Source organism: Zeugodacus cucurbitae, chromosome 6 (genome assembly GCF_028554725.1).
Source record: "Zeugodacus cucurbitae isolate PBARC_wt_2022May chromosome 6, idZeuCucr1.2, whole genome shotgun sequence".
Taxonomy (NCBI): Eukaryota; Metazoa; Arthropoda; class Insecta; order Diptera; family Tephritidae; genus Zeugodacus; species Zeugodacus cucurbitae.
Window position 1 is genome coordinate 69,290,143 of NC_071671.1, and position 27,688 is coordinate 69,317,830.

The 27,688-nt window shown below is 33.8% G+C and overlaps 2 protein-coding genes and 1 long non-coding RNA gene across 13 annotated transcripts in view; 1 reads left to right on the forward strand and 2 right to left on the reverse strand.

Moving 5' to 3' along the window:
- LOC105221194 (protein NDRG3) overlaps positions 1–24,819 on the forward strand; it is a 40,241-nt gene extending 15,422 nt beyond the window's left edge. For 2 of the 9 annotated variants that reach the window (XM_011197954.3, XM_029037689.2), the window contains 6 exons: positions 10,012–10,107; positions 11,103–11,296; positions 11,408–11,528; positions 12,072–12,636; positions 12,699–12,783; positions 21,874–24,819. In XM_011197954.3, the coding sequence (XP_011196256.1) occupies positions 10,012–10,107; positions 11,103–11,296; positions 11,408–11,528; positions 12,072–12,636; positions 12,699–12,783; positions 21,874–22,313 (1,501 nt within the window). In that variant the 3' untranslated portion in view covers positions 22,314–24,819. Of the gene's footprint in view, positions 1–10,011; positions 10,108–11,102; positions 11,297–11,407; positions 11,529–12,071; positions 12,637–12,698; positions 12,784–16,045; positions 16,479–18,294; positions 18,877–21,873 lie in introns of those variants that run through there. The other 7 variants (XM_011197957.3, XM_011197955.3, XM_054233923.1 and 4 more) reach the window with 5 other exon arrangements.
- LOC128922674 (uncharacterized) lies at positions 765–1,890 on the reverse strand. Its single transcript, XR_008471851.1, has 2 exons — positions 1,589–1,890; positions 765–1,531 (listed from the first exon to the last, which is right to left on the reverse strand). It is a non-coding gene; the product is annotated as an uncharacterized LOC128922674 (long non-coding RNA).
- Positions 24,820–26,711: 1,892 nt separating the features above from the next.
- On the reverse strand, positions 26,712–27,688 carry LOC105221195 (probable serine/threonine-protein kinase kinX). Of its 3 annotated transcripts, XM_054233927.1 has the most exons (3): positions 27,317–27,688; positions 27,188–27,223; positions 26,712–27,151 (listed from the first exon to the last, which is right to left on the reverse strand). In XM_054233927.1, the coding sequence occupies exons 1-3, from the start codon at positions 27,623–27,625 to the stop codon at positions 26,849–26,851; spliced, it is 648 nt and encodes a 215-aa protein (XP_054089902.1). In that variant the 5' UTR covers positions 27,626–27,688; the 3' UTR covers positions 26,712–26,848. The 3 variants fall into 3 exon arrangements, with proteins under 3 accessions (XP_054089902.1, XP_028902175.1, XP_054089901.1); XM_029046342.2 differs by having other exon boundaries at positions 26,712–27,223; positions 27,317–27,684; XM_054233926.1 differs by having other exon boundaries at positions 27,188–27,682.

The following is a 27,688-nucleotide window of genomic DNA, read 5'->3' on the forward strand; positions in this document are numbered from 1 at the left end:
GGCATATGCCTGTAATATTTTGAACATTTTAATATTTCTAATCTACTTGTGTACAGATTTTAAATGTAAAGTACGGTTAGCTTGTGATTCTCTAAACTTTCTGAGAATCTAAACAGCGTTGCATTGAGACTTCTAGGCGCCAAATTCAATAACAGTCGCGTTTAAAATGGGTCTAATAGTTATAACACCAATTCTTCACTCAGAAATCCATTATAAATTTTATTAGCACTTAAGTTAAATGCATGAGCACTTTGCTAACCGTTATACGCACATAAATTACGTGTGGTTGTAAAGGATATAAAATATGATTGCTAATGTCCGCTGTGTTTTCACTGTAATATTAATTTGATTGGTGGGGAAATTACACACATTTCTATGCCATGCCGAGTCTAAAACTACGGCACAATACACAAGAGATGTGGCAAATCGTTGGAAAAGTTCAAGGCAACGGCGTGTTTGTGAATACGGTGAACTGCTGCTTGCATGGCACCCAATTGTACCCAATTGTACACAGAGACAACAGGCAGTCGAACAAACATTGCGCTCAATAAAATCGACGCTATCGAGTCAGTAAATCAACATTATTGCGGCAATTGTTGTTGGTGTGGCACATGCCACGTGCCACATGCCACAAAATACGACTTAGCATATGCGCATTGTTTTATCAATAATTTGTTGCAGTTCAGTACATTTGAGATGTCTTTCGTTTTATTTGTTTTTACTATCATTTCGCATCCATTTCACCCTTCTGCACCACTTGGGAGTACTCTCATTTGCGATTGCAATTTGTCCACAGCATATTAAATTCTCCGTATTTCATATATCGTTTGGGCACAGTAAGTTCAATTGCTGGTGGCAAGCATATGTGGCAGCAAATAAATCGTATCGAAAATGTTGAGTGACTGTGTTAAGTGACCGGGCCGTTGCTGTCCGTCGTTCGATAGTAATGACCCGGCTGACTGAACTGACTCGCTCGACGCTGCGGTGCGGTGCGGTTGGCCGGGTTGACATCACAAAGTGGCTATGTAACACACGCATACACATACACAGATACAGTTATGTAAATGCAATATGTCATTTGCCACTTGCCACATGCTGCCTGCACTTGATTGCGTTTCGATTGTGTGTGTTGTCATTCGTTTTTGCGTGTGCTTTTTCACACTCAGCATTCGGCTATTGCGCTTATTTGTGCCAGTTCATGCCATTGTGGCCTCCAGCTCAGTCCCCTGTGTCAGCTACTCTTCAAATGATTGCACTTTTTGCTGTTGTTGTTGTTGCATACACGTTTAACCATTGCACAATCTCTCTTGCTTGGCATTGGCGCAAATCTGGCGCAGTTGGTCAATTCCATATTCCAATTTCCAACAAGCTAACGACACTTGAACGCCCAGCCCAATGCCGCCTTGTTGGCAACTGGTGTTGCAAGATAGCAAGTGCTTTCCACACGCTGCGTCCCTTACCCTGCGTTGTCACCACTGTTGAATTTACATATGTAAATGTAATATATGCATGTCAATGTTGCCACAAGCAACTGAAATTGGAACCACTGTCATGAATAAATGGAATTATGTACTTATTTAATGCTTACAGCTATTTGCTGACACACACACACACACAAACCCTTGCAAGTGTAAAAGTACCGGTGTGTGTGTGTGTTCACATGCTTTTGACTTTTTGACCTCTGCTTTCGCACGAATTTCCAGTAAAATTGCACTTATACCCACTGCGTGGGTCCCTATGCTATTAGGTCATTTCGCCCATTTCATTGGGCATCCGTTGAGCAAGTGCTGGTAGCCCCATGCGGTGTATTGGTGTGCTGCAAAAAGTTGCTGGCTACTGGAACAAAGTCAATTATTGTTGCGTGAATATTACAAAATATTTCATATTATATTATATCAATGAAAATGTGATCCACTTTTTCACTATTACCGACACCAGCAACAACAATGTCATTACAGTCATTAACAAAGTTAGTCATCAGCCATCAGCAAATCGACGCGCACACCAACAACAAGCCCTTCGAAGCCATTCAAATATGTTAGCAACACTTGCACAAACACACGCACACTCACAGCCGCACTGATGTTAGTGTAAATTATTCACTGTAATTTCATAAATGTTTATTACATTTTCATTGAAACTGAGTGCCGTGTTCCAGTGCGGTTTCCACAGGCACTTTTTACCGTTTCCCTCGGCTGTTATATTTAATTGCAGTTGTGCGGCCAATCGTTGTTCGATCGCATTTCACATTGACTCAGTTATCGTTGCAACCATGCATATAGTTTATTTTTTACATAAGCACTTCGCTGGAGCATCTAACATAATATAGGGTGGCAACTGTTGTAGGTTGAACCAGGCATTTAATAAAATTTAAAGTCTTTTTATATATATATATAAGTCTTTAAGTCCGAAATTGTTGAATTTTTTTAAATCCTAATTAGAGGATAAAAAACCTGATTTATTTCATTGGTTAAATATATGATGTACATGCTCAAATAATGGGTATTTATTTAGACGTGTGGTTTTCATTTCATAAAACTATACGGCAAAATCGACTTTTTTTCTGGGTATTGGACCAAACTTGGGACATACCCAGCCGAGTGTTGGATAGTGTAATGTACAGACTTACTCCAGAACAACATTTGTTGCTAACATAACAAAAACAAAAAGTTGTCGAAAATGGGACCACTAGGCTGGCTTTATTCGAGCCAGTCGCGGTCGTCACTTGCCAGAAATAAATTTTGAAACGTAATGGCAAACTTAATTCTTGATTTTGAAATTAAATTATAAGCGAATTTTTTCTTCTTGAAATGTCTAAAAAACACACTTTACTCGTCGAAGAATAATTCACAAAGCCTGAAATAATTCACTAATAACTGAGGCCCCTCGAAATTCAAATCAACAGTTGAGTATTCTTTCACTAAAGCACCATTTACCAGATTACGAACATTGAGCAAAAAATAATAAAACTCAAACTGCTTTAAGGTATGTTTAGTAGTACCTATTATGTCTGCGGTTGTTAAGATCTTTGGTTAGCACCCAATTATTTAGTTGTGGGTTTGATCTATCAGAGACGAACCACCTTCATAAGTGCATTCCCGTGGAATTTATTCATCACTATTTTTTATCAGATTCATTTGCAAATCTATATAATTACTAGCTTGGAATCCCTGTGTATTATTCTGGTAAATCGTTATTATTAGAATAATAATTGTGAGCTCCTATGCAAGTGAATAATTACTTAATTCTTTGAAACACATAGACATATCTACATTTATATTCGTGTTAATTACTTAGATTTTCAACGCGGTTTACCACACTCCACTCTCCTCGCTCATTGGTATGTGTTGAAAAATAAATCGCATACTTACTTCAATTAACACTTCCTGCCAGCCGGTTAGTTACGGCCGCCCACGCTAAGTTATCTCTTAGAAAATGCTCAAATAATTCAAATAAATTCAGACTTGTGGCATACCCATTTGCATGCATCTAGTATATGCTCGGCGCACTTGTGTAATCATAAATATCGCATTTTAGTCTGTGCTTTAGTGCTTTATATGTATATGCCATAGCTCCGTCATTTGACCGCGTTGACCGTGAACGGTGAATGTAGATGAGCTTTTGCCTGCAACCGAATGCAGCTGGTCGTTGTACTGTTGTTTTTGTTTGTTATTGTTGTTGCATCAATTAACATAGAGCGCTCAACCGCAGCTGATAACTCGAAAATCACGCAAATTAGCTAAATTTAGCGTTTCAATTGCCCAATGCAATGCTTTGCTCTCCGCGAGCATTTTTCACTTTCATCCTCAAATTGCACGTGCACGAAAATGTGAAAGGTGTGGATGCTTGAAATATGAAATTATTTTTAACACGAATGAGGTCGCTAGCTACTCCCTTTGTGCTTAATTCCCTTTGTGCTTTACTGCGCATTGAATTAATTAAGCGTTTTTGATTAGCAATTAAAAACATATTTGAGAAATCTACTTCATGTTGAGGGATGGAGATGCAAAAAGAAAAAGTTATAATAAATAAATATTATATAATAGAGTCGTGAAGAATTAAGAAGACGGACATTTAAGCTATCAGTGATATGAATAGGCACGAGTCAGGGTATATTAAAGCCGCATTAGATCGGTGAACTTTGAACCGCCTAACACAGGTTTGATTGAGACCTTTGACAATTGTTGACATCTTTACGTTTTATTTCAATGTTTTGATTTAAGTGTTTTCTAGTTTAATATGGTTTTGTACATTTTTTCGACATTTTAAAAGGTTTTCTGCTATTCAGGGCGATAACGAATTCAACAACACCGAGATCATCAAAATCGGTGCAGTCGTTCTGGTATTATATGAGCTGTAACTAACCCTACTTTGTGGTATTTATATAGATGCATACGAGTGTGGTTGGTTTCAAAGCTATGTTTTGAATTTAGATCCTGATATATATTTTATTTTTGGGTCTCTTGATTCATACTTTCACTGGATTCAGCCCGTGAGGCTTGGACCGTGGAGCAGATAATAGAAAATTTCTTATATAAGGGCCCTTGGTAACCAAATATCAATAATCTTAAAGTTCATAAATAAAATCAATTATTCCCAGCCACATATTAATCAGTTTAAAAATAGTGTAAATTCGTGGAATTCTCCAGATGTGCTTTAAAGCACTATTGATTTTTTGAGCATTTCTTGCCTCAAATTGGTCGTGTGCATTGTCTTCTATACAGGTAGATATGTTTCGATTTGTATATACATATAAATATCAGCGGCGATTTGTGTCAATTTTAAAGGATCCACAAATGGCGACACGAATGAGCGACATGAATCGGCCAACCAATGTACGAGTATAATATACAAAAGTTTGAAGACCGACCCTGCACCCACATTAATTACATAGAAGACTACATATACACACATACATATATACGAACATGCAAACACGAGACTACAAGCTTTGTGCATGTCAAGCGTAATTGGTGCACTAGCGCCACAGCTTGTAACCTCCATCGATAATAGCGACAAATTATTGCCCACCCAGCGTCAGTGTGTTGTAGATTTTTCGATACAGCGTTGCAGTATTCTTGTTTTTTTGTTGTTTTTTACCGTTGGAACAACCTTTAATTTTGTCGATTTTCTTACAATTTCTTGGAATTCGCTTTTTTGCATTTGCCGCTGCTGATGTTGCATGTTGCTATGAATTTTTCATATGACCCATGCAGTAGCTGGCGCTTGTGTGCTACTACTTTTTTTGAAGCCCACAAACATGACACGCCTCAGTAAAGTAGCCTCCCATGCATAATACATCTTGCAGCGTGTGCTGGTGTGCGTGTCTCTCTGATTTTCCGTGAATTTTTCATGCAACTGCAGTGAAAATGAAAGTGAATCTTTGTTGCTTTTGTATTTTTTTTGTTGGAGGGAAGGGGAAGGAGATGCTGAAAGATCGATTTCAAGGGTCAAGTCGAGTCGACAAAAAACGTTTTATTTCCAAAAAAAAAAATAAATAAAAAAAATTATATTAAAATTTGTTCAAACCAGCGAAGTTCTACTGTATTTAAATAGAATAAATTTAAATAAAAAGTATCAATTTCAAACTTACATTGTCTCTGTGGACACACCCACTTACAAATGTATATTTGCATACAAAGTATTTAGCGTTTGCTTATGATTTGTTATTAAACAAACTAAACGTGAGCTAACAACAACAATACTGATTCTATATTAAATGTATCGACGCTTAGAAAGGTGGGTGTTTGGCGCTCCACTCAGCACGCTAGCGGCCATGCTACCGATCGTGACTCTCGTGATTATTGATCAGATTTCTGCTGGAAGTTAGCAAATAGCTTGTAAAGCAATCAGAATCAGCTTCGAACTCGATTGCTTCCTCGAATTGCCGGCTTGTTATGGACACCGGCGCCGTGCCTACGACTGATCGCTTACATTGGCATTGTCATTTCGATTGCTATTGTTGTTGTTGCAGTCGCTTGCACGCTTCCATTCATACTTCGGCGGTGGCGGCGTCGCTTTGGATATATTTGCATTCTTAATTGCTTGCACTTACCGTTACCGGTTCGCACCGGTTCAAATCCGGTGCATTCGGGTGTGTTATGTTAAATGAGTTGGTATTTTTTATATCAAAGTGCGCTGCCGGCTCAATACTCGTTGAATTGCAAGCGTTTGCATGTACATATGTATGTTCGTATATGTATATATTTAATAAAAATTACTATATTGTTGCTGAAAATGTAAACAAATAACAAGAAACGTGTAGGAAAAAGTATCAAAAGACCGAAACCAAATGTTTCTGAAAGCGTCTGCCTTATAACTGAGTGGTGAGTGGTCTGTAGAAAATAGTAATGATGAACAATATTTTAGCGCCTCATATCTTTCGACTGAGATAAGTATACTTTGCTTATAACGGTCGTCTCTCCGCACGAGAAAACAAATCTCTGAGAGTTTTCCATGAGAACACTTTTTATAAAATCGGTTAGAAATTCTGAATGGATCTCAAGATTGTAGGTCATGGCTTGAAACAGAAAATATTTTTTCTCAACTTGTAAAATGTATTTAACGGTAGATACAATGTTACAATGAGGTGAATAGTACTCAGGAGCATAGCACATAGTTAATATAAATAGTACATTTCTTTTTTGATATTTTTACTATCTCTGATTCATCTCGTAGTTCATTGCCTTACAGTACTAAAAGAATATAAAAATACAAAAACACTCAGACAATTAAAAAAACATTAAAAAACAAAAGTGCTGTGAACTTCAAGGCAACAGTTGAAGATACGATATCCGGTCTGAAACCTGTTAAGGTCAGTTTCAATCCAGTTTGTAACCTGCAGATTTGAGTCTGATGGATTATCTTAAGTAAATGTCAATGCCTTTGTGCTGATGTTGGAAGGAATTTCACTTACATAACAAGAAGCTTTGCTTCTTTCTTCTTTGCTACATATGTATGTATAAATATATGTTTCCCATTTTCTTATTCGATCTTTGTTCCGGATATTTTTACAACTTTTTATTGATATACAATACAAACATAGGTATGTTATACAGTTCCTCCCTTTTTATATCTTCTAATCAACTTTAATTGTGGCCAGCTAATTGAAGCCAATTATATACAACAACAACTAAAATAAACACATAGCACTAAACTAGGTAAGAAATACCTATCGCCCTGTTAGTCATAAGCTATCAGCAGTTTCATGCAAGTTTATTTAATATTTGGTTAAACTTTATTTTGTGGCATGTCCTCTCCCACGACCCAAGGCAAACAACCTTTTATGGCAAACACAAGCACCTGTGGTTGGTTGTCTTATTTACTTTTTGTACGGACTAAAATTTCATTTGACAGGCACCTTTATGTCTTTATACTCGTATATACTTGAGTATGCGTTGACGTCCATTGAAGTTTATTTACCCGTCACAAAAATGGCGCCGTTGAATTATAGCTGAAAAGGAGAGCTCGAAAAATTCCTATAACATAAATAAATATATACATATGTATGTGTGTATGTGTGAGCGTAAGGATTGGTTGTGAGTGGCCTCTATGCTTTTGGGCGCTTTGGTTAAATACCCATTGACTAGTTTTCGCCGAGTCGTCGAGTCTCCGCCATTTTGCATTGAGTGCGTATGACTAAGCCACTCGCCAGCGGCGCTGTGTGAGTTAAGTGGGTGGCCAACTAGGTGGGAGTAAAAAAAAAAAAGATTTCCGCTTGCAGCCATTGTACAATCCAGTAAATATTTTTGTTATTGGCTTGGAAAGCTTTGATTCTATATTATATAAGAATACCAGTATAATTTGAAATGTGCGCAAATTTAAAGTGGTGTGAATACAGTGTGTTTTAAATACTCAAACTTTCTCGGTTGAGTGTTTGATATTTGGTGGTTATAGAATGGAAGGCGTCTTCTTCTGATTGTAATGTTAGAGATTAGTTGACAAGTTCGAGACGTCTAAATTTGCTCTAATGTGCTAATTCAGGAAGTTCATATGAGAGGTCAGTTCAGATCTACCAGTGTTAAAGTAATAATCCACTCCTTTGAGACACCCTGTATTCACAATCGACTCGTATATACAAATTTGCCATTATGAAAACTTCCTCACACAAATATCCGTATTTATGACTTTGAGTGAAAGCGATTCTATTAGTTTGAACTGCTACAGATTATGCAGGCTTCGATTGGAGCGGTTCGTGCGTTAAGTAAGACATCCGTTTAACGCTATTTGACTCGGGTGGGGCTTTATTTATTTTCAAGCTAAAGCGTATATTTCGCGCCACACTCTTTTTCGCTTTACGCCGGGTAAAATTGAGTCAATGGGCCAGTTGTGGGCAACATGCGCCAATTTGATGGCGCCTGATTTAGAATTTTACGAGCAAATATTTCGCATGCTAGTAAATGTGGTTGAAGAAGGCTACTTACATATGCACTATATATAACATATATATAAATGACGATTGTATCTATGTTTGTATATACAAAAGCGAGTATATTTTTAATAGTTTGGATATTTTGATTGAATTTTTTCTGATTTTTTGTTGTTTATTTTTGGATTTTTTTACAATCTCTCACTCATTCTCATGCCAGTCTTAAAGGCTGCTGACTCATTTTTGTACTTTATATTCTTACACACATTTTTCACTACACAACCCACACTCATGCATCAAAGGCACATACTGAATCGCTTAGTCACATACATACATAGATACATATATGCATTTTACAAGTGTATATCCTTTTATTATATAAGTCTGTGCAAATCTGTGTACTCTTCTGTAAGCACAAACTATTTATTATTTTCATTCATAATATTATAAGAGCATACATATTTTTTCTGTTTTTGAGCATGTTTTCTCATTTATTTTCCGTTATTTACCCCCAGTATGCGCCTGCTTTTATACTTCGGTTTTACGAAGTATGAATTAATGTTCGTATTTACGGTTACATGTGGTAGTGCTCTCGTAGTTGCCCACTTTCGGCTGCTCATTGCCAGTCAAGCATGTTGAAAATTATTGCTTCTTGTTTTATATTTATTGCATTGTTTTGCAATTTTGATTTCTCGTTTTAATATACGCTTTCATTTGTTGTTGTTAGTTTCCTTTTTGCACCAGAGAAAAAAGGCAACGGTATTTCGTTTATTTAGTTAGGGATTCATCACTTTCACAAGCCATTTTATTAAAAAGCCAAAAACTGGCGGAAGCCAGTGGGGCAAGCACTCAACTAAAACCCATTCATCCTTTTCGGGCACTAAGTGTGCGGAAACACATGCATTTTAATGTACGTAGGAGGGTTCTCTTGGAGCTCAATTTAAAATTAAATGAAAATAAATTCTTAGAAGTTGTTGGAATATTTTTAACGGTTTAAAATAAAACAAAACAAAAAATAGAAAAATTTGTATAAATGAAATATGGACATACTAAAATATTTTTCATATATTTCTTATTTCCATATTCTTCATATTTTTCGTCTCAACAAATAAATATCACATATTGCTCATATTATTGTATTTAAAAACACACCTAAAGTGCATTAGTTTCTAAATCAAAGCTTTCACTCTTCATCCCTTTTTTCACTCACAAAACTTTCATACATAAAAGCTCATAAAATATATGTATTACATTTAATACTGTTACTGTGATGATTCTAACCTTCTTTTCTATTAAAACAAATTATTTTGTATTATTCTAAAAGCATATCAGCAAGCGATATTTATTTGATCTTTTAAGGTGTTCGAATTAGCTTTTTTTCAAAATGACCTTTGACCTTTCTTTACTTGACCACTGTTTTTAACGTCCTTTTTAATTACAATAACGTTAAAAATCTAGAAGTAAATAACCGCTTTTGCTTTATAACTATTCGAAAATGACTTTTTAACAAATTTACACCAGCAATCACTCGAAAAGCTCGCCTATATTTAGCTCGCGCATAAATATCGCTTGTGGCTTGTGACACTTAGTTTTTAGTTTTATTTGTTCGAAAAATTGTTTTCTTTGCGCTTGCATGTCTATAGTGTTTATTTCAGAGACCGGGACAAAATCGGTAAGCCACTGAATACGAAGATGCCATCTGCGCCGACACACACGGCCGAGGAGGCACGTCTGTTGGGGTAAGCGCGCTGTCAATTACGCCTACAATAATAAACTACAATTACAACTAGCAAACTACAAACTGCATTAATTGATAATAGATTTCATTTAAAAAACAAAAACAACAGAAAAGTACGATATAAAAATTATACGAAAAAGAAATAAACGACTTCTCACATAATCGTGTTGATTCGAAAATCCTGCTAAGAAACAACTCATGACTCATAACAATCCCGACTTAAACGTGTATTTTTGTATGATTTCTTAAATATTTTCATTTACTTTAGATTAATATATATCTAAAGTACGATTATATAGTTTCATGTATTATAAGTATTTTCCTTAAGCTTTTAGATACCGAAAAAAAAACATTTTTGTTATGAATTATTATTTTAAATATATATATTTATTTAAAGTATTATATTTTATTAGCTTAGTATTTATAGTTTCTATTAATTAAACTTAGCTTAGCGTTAGTCTTAAGACACGTAGCTTAGCAACTGATATGAGCAACCCTGCCGCATTGACTAATATATATAAAATTTAGCATTAGAAGCCCTTCACAAACTGATTTGGACTCAAACCTACAAACATAAGCCTTAGCATAGAATTTACATGAATGTACCCAGCATACAATTGCCTGCGTTAGATGAATAATAGTTAATATGCCAAATATGCAAACACTACAGCTAACACCTAATCTAACCAAATCGGAATGAAAACTAAATACATACAAGCCCGAGGAATTCCAACTAGAAAATTGTCGTATCACACACAAAAGCTCAAACATATTTTTTTCACACACCAAGTGCTCCAGTACTCCCATTCGAATATTATATATAGTAGTTATGTACCGCTCTCACATAGAAATCAATACCATATAGAGCCCACTTAGCAATTACAATTAAGTATTTACACATATAATGCCAGCAGTCAGTTGAAAAAAAGTTAGGTTATGTTATTAAAATATTTGAAATACTTTTGTACTAATTTTCGATTATCTTCACTTCGTTAGCACCATGCCCGTCGACCCTATGGACGATATTGAATTGCGCTCTGTGTGGCTGCAGTTCCCATATACACGCGGCTCCGCACTGCAGGCCTGTGAACAGCGTCGTGTGCCCACCGATAAGGGCGATATTCACGTAGCCGTACAGGGTGACACTACAAAGCCAGCCATTTTGACGTATCACGATCTGGGTTTGAATTGTAAGTATGAAACGATATTTTTAAAAAGAATTTTAGAGAATATGAGAGTAGCAAAAGAAAGCTCAGTTCTTATGAATTTATCCATTGATATATATTTTTATCACCTTGCAGATGCTACTAGCTTTGCTGGATTCTTCAACTTTCCTCCACTTCGTAGTTTGCTGGAGAACTTCTGCGTCTATCATGTTACAGCTCCTGGACAAGAGGAAGGAGCACCTATATTGCCAGAAGAGTAAATATTAATGATAATATGGCTTGATGATCAATTTCATATTTAGCAAAATTTTAACTACTCAATAAACACAATAGACTCGTTAGAGGAGCTCAATGCCCCAGTGAACTCGAATATGAAGAGATCATATATTTTAAGCTAAATGACAATCCAAGTTTTTGGAATTTCATAATGATTCGGGATTTGTCAAAAAATCATGAAAGAATTTAGAAAATTTAGTTTTCGAATTACTAGACTAAATTTTTTTTTTTAAATTTTTATTATCACTTCAATGCCAATCTACCGAAAACCTTATATTTTTGAGTTTTCGAACTGTTGTAAAATGAAAAAATCTTAGTTGATTTCCGTTCGAATACGATACAAAAAAACATTTATCCGAGAAGATAATTTTTTCGAATGCGATTCGAATTTACTATAATATCGACACTTTTCTATGATTATTGGTTAAGAATTTTTTCAATCCATAATTTTTGAGAATTTACCATAAGTTCGGGTTGGCGAAATAAAAATTCTAATATTCTCATTCCACTTCCCTTCCCACAGCTACGTCTATCCAACCATGGATGAATTGGCCGCTCAGCTGGTTTTCGTGATGTCACATTTTGGTCTGAAATCGGTGATTGGTTTCGGTGTTGGCGCTGGCGCCAATATACTGGCACGCTTTGCACACACCAATCCGGATAAAGTCGGCGCTTTGGTGCTCATCAATTGCGTTTCGACACAATCCGGCTGGATTGAGTGGGGCTACCAGAGTTTCAATACTCGCTTCTTGCGCACCAAGGGCATGACTCAGAGCGTCATCGACTATCTGATGTGGCATCATTTGGGCCGTAATCCCGAGGAGCGCAACTATGATATGGTGCAAATGTTTAAGCAACACTTTGAACGCGGCGTCAATCCCACTAATTTGGCCATGTTCATCAATTCGTATATACATCGCAATGACTTGAATATTACACGTACACCACCCGGCACTCCCGGTACGCAGCCATCGTCGTGCACACTGAAAATGCCGGTCATTAATATTACAGGCGCTTTGTCGCCACATGTCGATGATACCGTTACCTTCAATGGGCGCTTGGATCCAACCAACTCATCTTGGATGAAGGTTTGCTAAACGAATTTGATTTTTCTTATATTTGTCATTATGATTGTTGGCTTGCTTTGCAGATCTCCGATTGCGCCATGGTGATGGAGGAACAACCGGCGAAATTGGCCGAAGCCTTCAGGCTTTTCCTGCAGGGCGAGGGCTACGGTAAGTGTTAAAGCACTGCGGAGCTTAACTTAGCATAACAAAGATATTACCATCACCTCCACCACTAACTAACCACAACAACCACCAATTATACTTATATACAATATACTACATAAATAGTTTTCATTGCCATTCGTAGCCCACATAAAATATATTCGAAATTTATAAGACATCGTGTAAAAATAAACAACAATTCAAATAAAAAGCTTTCGCCTTCAAAAAAGCTTATGAGTTAGCGTTATAAAGTACATACAAAAATCGGTCAATCGCGCATAAATTTTGGTAAAAAAATTACATTTTAGTGACTGCGCTCACTTTATTATTGGAAATCGTTTTGAAGTGAAGAAAAGAAGAAGTTTGTTAAAATTAAGTAGTCTATTTAAATTATAGATATTACATACACACTGTTGCATAATTCAAAATATTTTTTATCGTCATACAAATCGAATTATTAAAATACACTTGCCCTTCTAACTGTATATTAATTTTCGAAATTGGCTTAGAATATTCATATTTAAATATTTTCATGGTTCCACACTTTTTTGAATGAAATTTCGAAAGAAATTCCGAGCTGTTAGTTAAATCTAAATTTCAAAGGGTGACTTTGATTGGGTCACTCATCTAACTCGTACTGAAAGCTTTTCAATACAGTATTATCCCTAATGCGACATATTCTCTGCGCATTGATTGATGCATTGATTCTTCATGTATCTAAGAGACTTCTTGACTGAGATAGATGAACCAAAGATACTCTTAACACCTTTTTCAATATTAAGGGAGAGGTTTTAGCTTTCAAATTGTATCGGATTTGAAATTAAAAGCATTTTTTATACGAAAAGCGGTGTGCTGAACAAAATTTGAAGTGTTCTTTTGTTCTATAAATTTAGTTTTCTTTTAATATGCCCTCCGTATTAACCCAACCATGCACTTCGAAGCAATATTTAGTAGCAGGGATACGAAAATCATTTCGAATTTGAAATAACTAATGAATTTAAGTGAGCTCGAAATAACATTAAACAATTAAAAACGCATAACGCTTTAATTATATGATAGCCTTGCGGCAAAGCAACTAGTATTTGGCTTTAAAGCTTTAGTGAAATTATTAACCAAATGCGAAAAGGCGAGAAGATTAACAAAATATAGCCGAATTGTTATTGTTTTGTGAGCAGCAACTCACATGACTCAAGTATAATGCAAGTCAAGCTGTTGTATATAGAAATATAGCAAAATTTTTAGCATACTTGAAAAGTGTATTGTTGTTTGCTGCATATAAATTGAAAAGTAAAAAAAGTTGTATATTAAACACTCATAAAACGTTTTTTTTACTCAAAATGGCGTAACAACATTAAAAACAGCATACAAACGAACTTCATATACTTCATATACAAGCCTTTCTTAAACACATTTAAACACTCAGTATTTACTCAGAGATAATATTCAAACACAAAGCTCTACCGAATCGTACTCAAATTCTTTAACATACGCAAATTTAATACATACAAACTTGCATATAACGGTGTCATGCATACATAGAAACTATTTAACGCTACTGCTAATAACAACAACATCATTAACTCATACATAATTACATATATATTCGTCATATATACAATCAAATTATTATATTATACCAATGTATGTATGTAGGCAGATAATAAAAGTTTGAAATTGGCTATAAATACGAAAAAATGACTACAGCAAACATACATACTTTATTTGTACTGAAATATAGTAAAATATAGTAATTAATTTAAAAGAAAATTGTTAAAATTATTACTTTTGCTGAGTATTGGAAAGATGTGAATTTAATTGGATTTATTCAGAAATAAAAATAAAAATGTTGTTTGAAAACAAAATGAGAAAAAAGCATAAATGAAATTATTTGACTCACTGCTGTTTAGCTTATAACACGTTAGACACAAGCCAACATGCATATACCACAGGGTCTGAGAATACCAGGTGGAAGTATATGAGTATAAGTTGGCAGGAAGAGGATTTCATTGAAGCTCAAAATTATTTTTAGTGGATTTTAAACGCAGTAGTATAATATACAAGTCAGTGTATTGGGCCAAGAGTCTATTTGTATTCAATTGTCTTCATCGGCATTTTACTACAAATGTAGTCTAATTTCTTCTTTACAATATTTAATCGGAACTTTTTGAACTTTTAACATTTTTTTATATATGGTGAGATTATCAAAAATTATTAAATTTAATTACAATAATTATTTAAAAATAAAATTTATTATTTTCTAGTTAATTAAATAAGGTTTGAAAATGCTTTAATTGAACTAACATTTTAGGTTATCAATTTTTTATTTTTTAAATTTATTTTGGGAAATCTTTGAATATATCTCACAGATAAAATACGTTCTCTTAATCGAAATAAAATCCAGTAATCCACTTTAAATTTTAAATCTAAGTTGTAGCTCTTCAAAAGTTTAAGTCAATCTGCGTAACAACTCACCATCCTCCAAATCGCCTCACCACATTTCTCTCAACATTCCAACATATGCCTGAAATGTATTTTTTTTTTTCAAAAAACTACAAGCAAGGGTTCAATTCACACACTGCTCTCTCATTGATAAATACAAAATACCGACGCTGTGAAGAAATTGAAATTTAATTTGGACATACAAATATTTTCTTTTCTTTTTTCTCTCTTTTATATCTCCTTTTCAAATGTTTATAAACTCGAAAACTCAATAAAAACCCAAAAACACACCAAATCATAAAAAACAAACAAAATCACGCTTTAAAATGCACAAAACAACAACCACAAAATTCCATCGACATTTCGCATACGAAACACCAACCTAACCATTTTTGAATGTTTTGTGTGTAAAATTTGAATTTTCGAATATCGTTCATAATTGATGTGGACTTATATATAAATATATATGTCATATTTTTCATTAAAAAAAAACCAAAAATTTATTTTTTTAAATCGATTTTGAACTTTTTTACTTTCAAACAACGTGTGGTGTGTGTTTAAACCGCGCTCTTTGCTCAACAAATAACAAAATCTAAATTGCAATTCCAAATATTAACAACAAAAAAACATATACTTAAAAACAACAACTCTATATACATTTGTGGTATGTATGTATATTTTGGTGTAACTTTGCTTTTTGTTGCAAAAAAAAATAAATTTTATATAACAACAAAAACAAAAACTTCCCTACTAAACCCTCGCAAATATTATGGCATTTTTGTTGCTTCGCTTTATTCCCTCTTTACCCTCGCCTGGTACTGGCCAACAGCTGAAAAATCGCAATAAAGCGTTAGATTTGAGAGCAAACCTTATGTCAGTAACAGAAATTTTAACTCTAGTCTCACTGCTTGTTGTAATCTAGTATTAACATGTGCATATGTGTCGCTCGTGTGCGGGAGGAGGCGCTGCCACAGGAACACATTGAAACGCTGCCAATGAAAAAAATACTAAAAAATGCAGTCAAACATTACTCTGAACGTCGAACTCTTGTATACGCTTTTGGGTCTTAATTGTTTGGTGTAGTTGAAGTGATTGTGACGCAGTTATTTTTGGGTACAAGACGGGGAGACAGGCAAAATTTATAAAATACTTGTTAGACAAAAAAATTAAAAAAAAAAAGAAATATGGTCTCATTAAATTGGTCGAATAGTAGATTACCGTTAATGTGGACTCACTAATAACTGCCTCAATCCTTCTCAATAGCTTAGCATACTTGTAGTTTCCTCAATGCATATCGCACTGTCATCGTAAATGTAACCCACTTCTACTAAATATATTTAATATAAAATTAAAAAAAAAAAAAAACAACAAATTATCAAATGAAATTTTCGCGTTAGTATGCATTATATAAACACACACAATAAATATAATTGTTTTATGTCTTACAAAATTGTTATGAATATTCATACATACATATATGTACGTATACATTATGAGAAATAAATATGCATTCACAAATGAGGAAGACAATACTAGCAAGTGGCCTTTTATTACTAAAACTCTAAAATATTATAGAAATCTGTAGTTAAGTTACATTATAATAATATAAACATATATTTCTGTAATTTTTGTGTGTAAAATAATTTAATTATTGAAACCCTGCGCACCAGTTGTCGTACGTATGTATGTTTTTTAGAAAATGCACGAGTTTTTGGCAAAAAAAAATCATATTTTTATCGCTTTTTACAGTCACATATTTTTTAATCTGCTTAAGCGCGTGGCAAAAGACTCAAGAAACAACACTAACTCAACAATTTTTTCGAATTCATGAGAGTTCGGAACAAAAAAGAAACTTCGTAAGAATTACTTTGAATCGAAAATATAAATGTGGAATTTTCAAGGATCTTCAACGGGTCAAATTCAATATTTTTCAAAACACCGACAAAGAAAAATTTTATCTGAAATGAATTGAGTATTCTTTTGCCATTCGCTGATAAAAAAAGGTTCTTAAGTGCTTTGTTCGCTACAGTTAAAATTAATATATATAATATGATATTTTTTATCTGTTAAAAAAAGAATAAATAAAAAACCTTCCTACATCATTCGTCTATTGCATATATAGAATCTAGAAAAAGTTCTTTTAATTTCGAACTGATTGCAAAAGTGTAAATTTGTTTTAAAAACGCCAAAAAGTTACTTTAATTTTTATAACTTTCCGCCTTCATAAATTATGCTTTAATATTTTGAGACTTCTTTAACTGCAAGAGGAAAGTTTTTAGCTTCGGCTTAACAGTTGTTTCGTGGAATATTCTATACTAATTTTGTCGGAACCTCAAAGAAAAAAGCTTTGCGTACAAATCTGAAATGAGCCATTGGAGATTATTATGTTATCTCGTCTTGATAAAAATGGCGTATTAAAGATTAAAATTAAAGCTGTATAACAAGTCTCAACCTATTGAATAATAAATATGGGTTTACTAATCTTTGGAATTCTAATCTACCATGGTATGAACCATTGAAATATGATTTAAAGGAGTGTTTTGTAGACTCTTTAGAGATTATCATAGAATTTGTCAAATAAAGTCCCAAATAATCGCAAAAGAAATTCATCGATATATGTATATTAATATTGACGGGTTTAATGTAATTTATAGTAGTGGGTAAAGTAATTATTTCCGGATTAACGTGCATTAAAGGAAAATTTTACAATATTTATTAAATAATACCAAATCTCTTGAATTCCTAAATTCGTGATAAGACGAGAACCACTTAAAGAACTTTTCAAAATCCCAACAATACTATTCTTATAAAAATGAGTACGCTTTTATTTTTGTTCTTGCTTTAATATCTGTATCTATTAAATATAGTATCGCTTATGTATATGTATATTGATAAAGATATTTGCACTTGAGTAGTGATAAGTTCCATTGCTTGCCGCTTTTATGCATTTCACTTAATATTTGTAATGTTTTACTTTTGTATTGCTACTTACTATTATTTACATATTTTTTCATATGATTTATTTTCTTGTATTTTTGTTTCTTTTTTGGAAAAAATCACACACAAAACACTTTAAAGCTGTTGGTAAACTACAAAAGTTGGCACGCAAATTCTCCACAGCCAGTCAGAGCAGTTCGAATCAAATACAACTTAGTGTGCAGTAGGTCAAGCAGAGCACCGCAAATGAATCACCAATATCATCATCAACAAACCATCATAACCACCGCCTACATACAACCCCACCAACAATGGGACTACAAACCCATAATCAACAACAACAACTGCAACTATAGTTGAAATTTGAAAAATTTAAAAGCAAAATAGAAATTATCAGAATAACTGTAACCAACAGCAGTGGAAGTGCAAATTAGGTTGCGAACTGAGGCGCTGAACTGGATTATGTTTGTTCGACATTTGCACTTGGGTTTTTCTCATGTTTTTTTTTTCTAATTTGTATTTTGGCTTTTTTCGGTTTTAACAGTTATTCATACATATATTCCCGTTTGCAATTACGTACCTACACATAAGAGTTGCGCTGTTTTCGTTTAATGCAAAACCGTTGCTTTTTTTGTGACAATTGATATGATGACTCTGCGTTTAGTATTGTAGTTATTTTTATTGTAACTATTGTATAATTATATATTATGATTACGAAATGTATTTTTGCTGTTATTATTATTATGTTTATCACCGATGTATTTATGTGCTAGATGTTGTCTGTTTTTCACATCGATTTGCAATGAATCGTGTTTACATTTGATGAACTAAAACAAAAAACAAAATCAAAAATATTTTATAGCCTAATATTTACAAGATGTTTGAAAAATATATAGACAATTCATAAAAGCAAAAACAATTGTTTTCTAAACTCAAGATGGAAGAAGGTGAAATCAATTTTTTATTAAAAAATAAAAATAACTTCTTCGTATAGAAAGGCAACCAACTATGAGAGTATAAAGAGCGAGAGAGAGTGGGCACAATATTTCTTCACATATTTTGTTCCAGAACTTTATTGGCTTACTGAGGTACAGACATGTTCGACGAGCGTATTTTGGATCTTCTTTTTTGATGCAGTCTTTCTACTGTGCGGAAGTAGAAGTAGTGGATGGAAATAGCGAAAGCTTCGCCATGGAAAACTGGGATTATAACTTACAAAAGGAACGTATACCAATCGATTTTATATTCAATAAAATTTTTTTGAACTGATTGAAATTTTTATACTCTCGCAACAAAGCTGCTAAAGAGAGTATTATAGTTTTGTTCACATAACGGTTGTTTGTAACACCCAAAACTAAACGAGTTAGATATAGGATTATATTTACCAAAGTGATCAGGGTGAAGAGAGGAGTTCAAATCCGAATGTCTGTCTGTCCGTCCGTCCGTCCGTCCGTCTGTGCAAGCTGTAACTTGAGTAAAAAATAAGATATCTGATGTAACTTGGCACACTTATTTCTTGGCACCATAGGAATGTTGGAAAATAAGCAAAATCGGACCATTGCCACGCCCACAAAATGGCGAAAACTGAAAACACATAAAGTGCCATAACTAAGCCATAAATAAAGCTATGGAAATAAAATTTGGTATGAAGGATCGCACTAGGAAGGGGCATATGTGGATGTAATTTTTATGGGGAGGTGGGCGTGGCCCCGCCCCCAAATAGGTTTTTTGTACATATCTCGGAAACCAATAGAGCTATATAAACAGTCGTTTTTTTAGCCACTTCTTAATACAGTCCAAAAATGAAAGAAATCGGATAATAACCGCGCCCACCTCCCATACAAAGATTTTTTTACAAAATAGAAAATGGGCGTGGCGTCGCCCACTTATGGGTCAAAAACCATATCTCAGGAACTACTTGACCGATTTCAATGAAACTTGGTTTGTAATAGTTTCCTTACCTCCCAATAATATGGTGTAAAAATTGGCCAAATCGCTTCATAACCACGCCTACTTCCTATATACCAGAACTCTGAAGACGATCTGAATTGTTTACTTTACAATGTATAAAGTAAGCACTAGAGAAGATATCGGTGCAGAACTTTGCACAAATATTATGTTTATAGTGTGGTAGCCCCATTCCAAAAATCGCCGAAATCGGACCATAGGTTTTTAAGGCCCCATATATCGAACACGAGGACCTCGGTGCTTCTAACCTAATATTATGGTTTCCAACTTTCAATGGACTTTATACAATATATATGACGAATATGTGGGTCAAATTGTGTATTATATAATACTAATTAAGTTAAATAAATAAATTGCGAGAGTATAAAATGTTCGGTTACACCCGAACTTAGCCCTTCCTTACTTGTTTACATATAAGAACGTGTACAAAATTGATTGGAGTATAAAAATTAGAAAGATAAGCTCAACAAAAAATAGTTATAAATAAATAAATTGTAAAAATCACACAAAAATAACCAAAGTATCCAAGTTTAAAAACTACCGTTAATTACAATATTTCAAATAGTTTTTCAATATTTTATTAAAATAAAAAATTAAACATTTAACTAAAATATACTTTTATATTATTTAACCCTTTAATGTTCACTTACATCATAAAGTCGGGTTTAACATTTTATGTTTCTTAATAACTGAAAAACAGAGTTGCATTTCTATGTTGTATAAGGCTTGTTTAAGATAGTGTTTAAAATTATCAGATTAGTGGTCAATAAACTCGACATACATATATAATACATACCATAAATTGTAGTAACGGTAAAGTACGTACTTAATTAATAATTTGTAATTTGAATAAGCAACTATTAGCATTTAAGCTATGAGATGGATATAAATAAGCTTTGGAATTAACTTACCTAATTCTAACGGAATTTCTTCAATTAAAAAAAAATGAACCAGAATTTTTCACGTTGAGCAACACAAAGTCTCCTAAACTTAAATAAATTTTAAGCTATAATTAATTACGCATAACAAAAATGCTTATTCGAACCGAAGAACGCGTGTATTTCGGTGTGTATGTGTGCGGCAATTGGTGTTTGTGTGTGTGGGTGTGTGTCTCAGCGCTGCACCGGCTGTTTGGCATTTGAACGAATGTGTCATCACTCATTGCCATGCCATGCCATGTATTACATAAATCTCGTACACAACAGTCGACATTAAAAACAACAACAACACATTTGCAAACGGCAATTTTAAATTCAATTAAAGCTTAAATTACATACATGACACACACACACTTTGTGCTTAGAATATTTCGTGATTTCACTCATTTAAAACAGCCACACAGCAGCTTCACCGCGCACCAATACAAACACTTGTGTAGCGCGCGCTCAGACACACACACTCAACCATTTGCCATTTGCCCACCCACCGCACAGCACACATGCACCACCAACACACACACATGCACACAAAAAGCGCTAGGCGAGATTTCCCCAAACATTCTCCAGACAAACAAAAGAAACAACAAAACGTTTTTCTCTCAACCTCCTTTTTCAATCTATCGACTTTCAATTCGTTGCAAATTAAATAAAACAAAAACAAAAACAAAGAAATGAAATAAATTCGCTAAATAACATAAGCAAAATTCCCACTCCCTCTGTGTCCCCCCTTCTATAATGTGCTGCGCCTCTTGTGCTATCCACACTGTGATACGGGACCACAACTCAATCACCACCAACAACTACAACAATACAGCCACGCCTCTCTCCACACCAGCCACCTCGCCATGTGGCACCAAATATCAGACCTACTCGTCCATCTTCTTTGCCAATTTCAAGGAGCAGCTCGAGAAGGAGCGTCGCGAACAGCAAGCTGAGCAGCAGCAACAGCAAAAACAAAAGAAGCTGCGCAGCAATGTGCGTCTCTGTCGCGAAACTGCCATCAACAACAACAACACCACAAACGCCGGTTATACCTCGAGTAGCGGTGACGCCTCCGGCGGTGAGTCTGACGGCAACGGCAATCAGTCGATTGAGCGCGAACGCCATTTGCCCGCCTGCGACATGCGGAAGGACTTGGACGATGACTTAGACTTCGAGGCGGAGCCGGAGGTGAGCGTGAACGGCACGGCATACACGAGCGCGCAGAAGATGCGCATCACGGAGAACCCACTGCCGGAGGCTGTCAGCTGTTAGATGGCAGGCGAGTGACTAACAACAAAAGAGCGAGCGATATAGCGGCAGGGAGAGATGAAGAGAGCGAAAGTTAACGTAAACGTAAGTGAAGTGTCGAGGAAGTGTAACGGAACCTAGCGAAGCGGCGCTTCGAGTTGTGCGAGTTAGAAGTATATCATTTAAGCATTGCTGCGTTTCTTCATGCCACCATTGAAGATGTTTCTCCTGGCGCTCAGAAACCTACTGTAGTACTAAATTTAATAAATTACCTAAAAACCAAAAACGACACCGACAAGCTGCTGAAACTGAGCTGTGCGCCCCACATGCTACATACACAAATGCAATAAATCAATTCTGAAAGCGAAATGTCACTGCTGCAGCCGAAACCGCCCATAAAGCCATACAAATAATTGTTATTACTTAGATATTATTTATTTTAGTGAATTTGTGCTTAAAAGTGATTAAATATGGGGCGAGAATTGTAGTTAAGAATATACTTAAATGTCACTCTTTAATAAAATTCACAAAAATAAAAACAAAATGAAGTATTTGAGAAATTCTCTAATGATGCCTAACTACATTTCATTGGCCTTTATTTAGAAACATCAACAAAAAAATTTATGAATTTCATTAATATTTTTTGGAAAATAAATAAATGTTTAATTAAACCATTCTAATAGCTAAAATTAGAACAAAAAAAAATAAAATATTATTATTAGATTACCAAATGATTCGCAAAATAAACGATGTTAGCTAGCATTGGAATTGTTAACCCAAAAAATAATAATAAAAAATAAAATTAACATAAAATCGAAAAAATAAAAACTATAAAATTTTTCTTGAAGAAATTAGTTTTATAAATTCGTGTTAAATTAAAAAAATAATTCAAAATATTCGAATATATTCGAAAAAATCCTTAGCAGCAACTCTTCATTCCAGACCGACATGGCGTATACGTAACACAAGCATTTAGCACTCAAGCTGAAGCAGTTGCAGAATGGATTTGAATTACAAAAGTACACTGGTGAATGAAAATAATATTATTTCAAAAAATATATAATATAAAATTAAAACAAAAATTTATAAAATTTTTAAAAAATTTATATTTTTAAATTTTAAGTTTTCAAATTTTTTTTATTTAAAAATTAAAAAAACAAAATAATATAAAATAAAAACCAATAAGAAAATAAAATATTTTATAAATTAAAATTACATTTTATTTTTTTTTTATTTTAAAATTATAAATTATTAAAATTTTATTAATTAATTATTTAAAAGTTTATTTAGAAAAAAAATATATTTTTTTTTTTTTTTGAATGGTTTTTATACTATTAGTATACTTTTTTTTATAGGAAAAAAATCTAATATTTTAAAATAAATATTTTTATTGATAATTTTTAAAAACTCAAAAAGAAATCCAATATTTTTCCAAGTATTAGAGTAAAATTTATAATAAATTTTACTTTTTGCATTATCAAAGGAATTATTTTAGAACGAAAACTGCAAACGCCACCAGAAAACTCCACTAAAATTTGTAAACTTTCCAAAACTTTACAAAAATTCATTCTGCAACACTTCCGCCGTCAAAAGCAACTTGAATATTAAAACTTAAACATAATAAAAAAACCCACATTGTACTTATATAACCGCTTAGTTTGTTTCATTTCACTTTGTGCCTGAAATATTTTATGATTACTTATATTGTAATGAAGAAAAAACACCGTTAAATAAGTTAAACCAAATAAAAATAAAAAATAAAATAAAAGTGAGAAAAAAACCAGGAAAGTTGAACAAAGTGCAGGGATTGATTAAAATCAATAATAACGGTTATAGTTATGAGAGTGAGTATTGACAGGAAAATATCAAATATAATAACGAGCTTTCTTGTTGCAAGCGATTTTTGCTTATTGTTGAATTTAGCTAAGCAAGCGATTATTTTAAGCCACACACAAAAAACATTGCAAATTCAAATATTTTAAGTACTCACACACACACACACAAACGCATTTACACCGATGTAGGGCAGATGATGATGATGATGAAGATGAAAATACGAAGTAAGAAGTTTAACAGTAAGTATTTCATTTCGAAATCAATGTAGTTACATAAATATATTTAAAACTCAACGAAAGCTTAGCAAATGAAGCTTCATAAAATAACAACAACAAAATACAGTAGGCGACCAGCGTTTGTAGATAAAAGAGTAAATAAAATTTATGCAATTAAATGCAACGCTGTTAACGAAATGTGTAGCAAAAATAAATTTGTGTAAAACCAAAAAATAAAAAAAAAAATTCAAAAAATTCAAAATTACAAACACTAAATATCGAAGATACTTTAAAAGATAACTGTAATTACTTTATGTGCTAGTAAAACGAATTGAAGAAAGTCCTCGGATGCTGAGGTGTCTTTCATATGTGAACTGTACTAATGTTCATTATAATTAACGCGTAGACTACGCAGACTAGATATTTTGTTTCAGAGAGGAAATCACGATCCTTGCATATCAAAAAAAAAAAAAAAATAATAATAATAATAAATTAATTAACACAATATATACTGAGAGCAAGATATTGTAAAGCTGTTCGGATTGCGCGTAGCTATATGCATATATATACTTTCGATATGGGTGTTAGTGTGAAGAGTGGAGACAAAAAGTGATAGAATAAAGCAGTATTAATGGCGCTAGTTATAAGTAGGAGAAGAGAATAGATCATATACGCAATGGTATATAATACAACTCCAAAATGTAAGTACTTCGCTTTATCTCCGATAACGAAAATATTATATATGCACAGCTACCAATAAGCCGAACATAATGAGTTATCGATAACTGCTGAAAGCAAAGAAAACAAAATTTCTAATTGTGTACTTCAAATATTTTGACAAAAATACTATGGAAACTACAAATAAAAATTGCGCTCCTTGAATAATGAAACTAGTTTCGCCAACATTAAAACTCAAAAATGTTATCGATAACATATAAATACTGTAAACGTTAGAAAATAAAGGCAGAACAAAACACGCAAGAATATAAAACCCTAAAATTATGAAAAAAAAAATTTATTAATAAAATATACAAGAAAGCAAACTAGAAACGATTGTTGCACGCTAATAGCAATGCAATCATGAGATGAAACACACGCTTGATGTTAATACTAATATGAAAAAAAAAATAAAAAAAAAAAAACAAAATTGAGGTTTATAATAAATATTGAGTGATTACATTTATCTGAACGTAAATAAAAGAAAAAAGAAGAAAAAATATAGAATAAAATACATATTAAAGATAAAACGAAGCTTGCCTGCAAATTAAAAAAACAAACCTCAAAGTATTCAGTCACAGAAATCTATGAAGGACAACTTATTATAAAATACAAATACAAATACAACAAATTGTGCATTTGCAAAAAACATACATTGTGCAGCAGCAAATTAGTATTAAAACGCTGCACCAACAACATTCAACATAATATACACCAACTCACATACATACGAACGAACACTTATACAAACATACACGAATATACAAATAACCCAACAACAATAATTACAATAGCGAAAATGTAATAAAAATTGCTTTTATAAAGAAAAAATGTGGAATTTTCACTTTTCAAGCAGGTGAGTATCAATGTTTGAAAATAATTTAAGGAAAGGTAGGTTAAGTGGTTAATGTGATGAAGCGTTTTACTACTTCATTTATAGTTATTTTATTCGGCTCATACTTATACCAACTCCGCCTACTAGTCCTCAAGTGTCAGTTTAAATCTATTGCCATAATTGTCTTCAACAGCACCGTTTCTTTCCAGTTTTCGCACCAGATAACTAAAATGACTGAGTTCATTGTGCTAAATCGTCGTAAGTCCGTCTTTCCAAACTGATGAGAAAAAGTGTTAGACAGTATCTGCTTAAGAAACGCCTATTAAAACGACAAGCGCTACGGACTGCCACTACACAGAACCAGAGTTGGATATCTACCACGAAAAACATACCAACTGATGTTTTCCTTAATAGCGGTTATCCCTCGGAAGGCAATGGGTTAAGGAGACCTTTGGGTTAAGTTTAAAATTTGCACATCCATACCTCAAAACAGCTATGACGGGAAGCTCGCCATAATATCCAACAGATAAATATGCCCTAATTATAAATCATATTATATAATTTATGAATCTTTCGTTCGTTCAATAGATTATGCACAGATAAAGTCTCTGTGTCCCAAATATTTCGAAATTAATTGAAATAAATAACTAATTTTTTTAGTTTTAACATATTTCTTGAATAGATCATTTACGAATATGTCCTTGGTCCAATTATGTTCTTGTTCGTACACTTCGATTTTTCTGAGCTAAAGGATTTGAGAATTTTTTTTCCATATATTGTTCTGTCTAATGTTGGTTTTGAAAGATTAAAAAATATATATAATTTGCAATATTTAATTTTTATTTCAAAATCTCTACACAAATTCTTAAAATATATTTTTTGGTTTCCCTTAGAGATCCACATTTTATATTTCGGTTGTGCAGTTATTTTGATTTCAGCTGGACGACGCTGTTAATTTACAACAATAGTTCGTTGTCAGCTGGTTTTTCAGCTGGCTGTTCAGCTTGGGCTGGCTGCTCAACCTTTGATGGTTCCTCACTATCGGCTGGCTGCTCTACCTTTGTTGGTTCCTCAACTTTGGCTGGCTGTTCAACCTTTAATGGTTCTTCACTATCGGCTGGCTGTTCAACCTTTGATGGTTCCTCAACTTTGGCTGGCTCATCACCTTGAGCTGGCTTAGCATCCAATAATAATAAATCGTCGTCTTGGGCTGGCTGCTCAACCTTTGATGGTTCCTCACTATCGGCTGGCTGCTCTACCTTTGATGGTTCCTCAACTTTGGCTGGCTCTTCAACCTTTGATGGTTCCTCACTATCGGCTGGTTGTTCAACCTTTGATGGTTCCTCAACTTTGGCTGGTTCATCACCTTGAACTGGCTTGGCATCCAATAATAATAAATCGTCGTCTTGGGCTGGTTGCTCTACCTTTGATGGCTCATCGCTCTCACCTTTTGCTGGCTTATCAGCTGGTTTTTGTTGTTGCTTGTCCTTGTGTTCTTGTTGCAACTTGATGAACAATGTGGCGAGAGCTTCAGCAACTTCCTCAGGTACTTTAATGTGGGCTTCAGCCTTCATCTTAGTATCAATGACAATTGGGGGCAGCTTCTTCTTATGTCCAAGTTCTTGTGGTTGTTGAGCGGCTTCTCCCGATTCAGAAGACAAAGGCAATGCTACAGCCGATTGGACCAACAAGTAGGCGCAAAGCACCGCGGCAATGGTGAAAGTGGCTTTCATTTTGTTAGCTTAGTACAATTGTATGAACTTGACTGATTGAATGTTCCTTAAACGCAGTTATTT

Coding starts and splice junctions, on each gene's coding strand:
- LOC105221195 (XM_054233926.1), bottom strand. CDS start 27,625: ATGAAAGCCACTTTCACCATTGCCGCGGTGCTTTGCGCCTACTTGTTG. Junction 27,152..27,187: donor ATAGTGAGGAACCATCAAAG/GTTGAAGAGCCA, acceptor GAACCATCAAAG/GTAGAGCAGCCAGCCGATAG.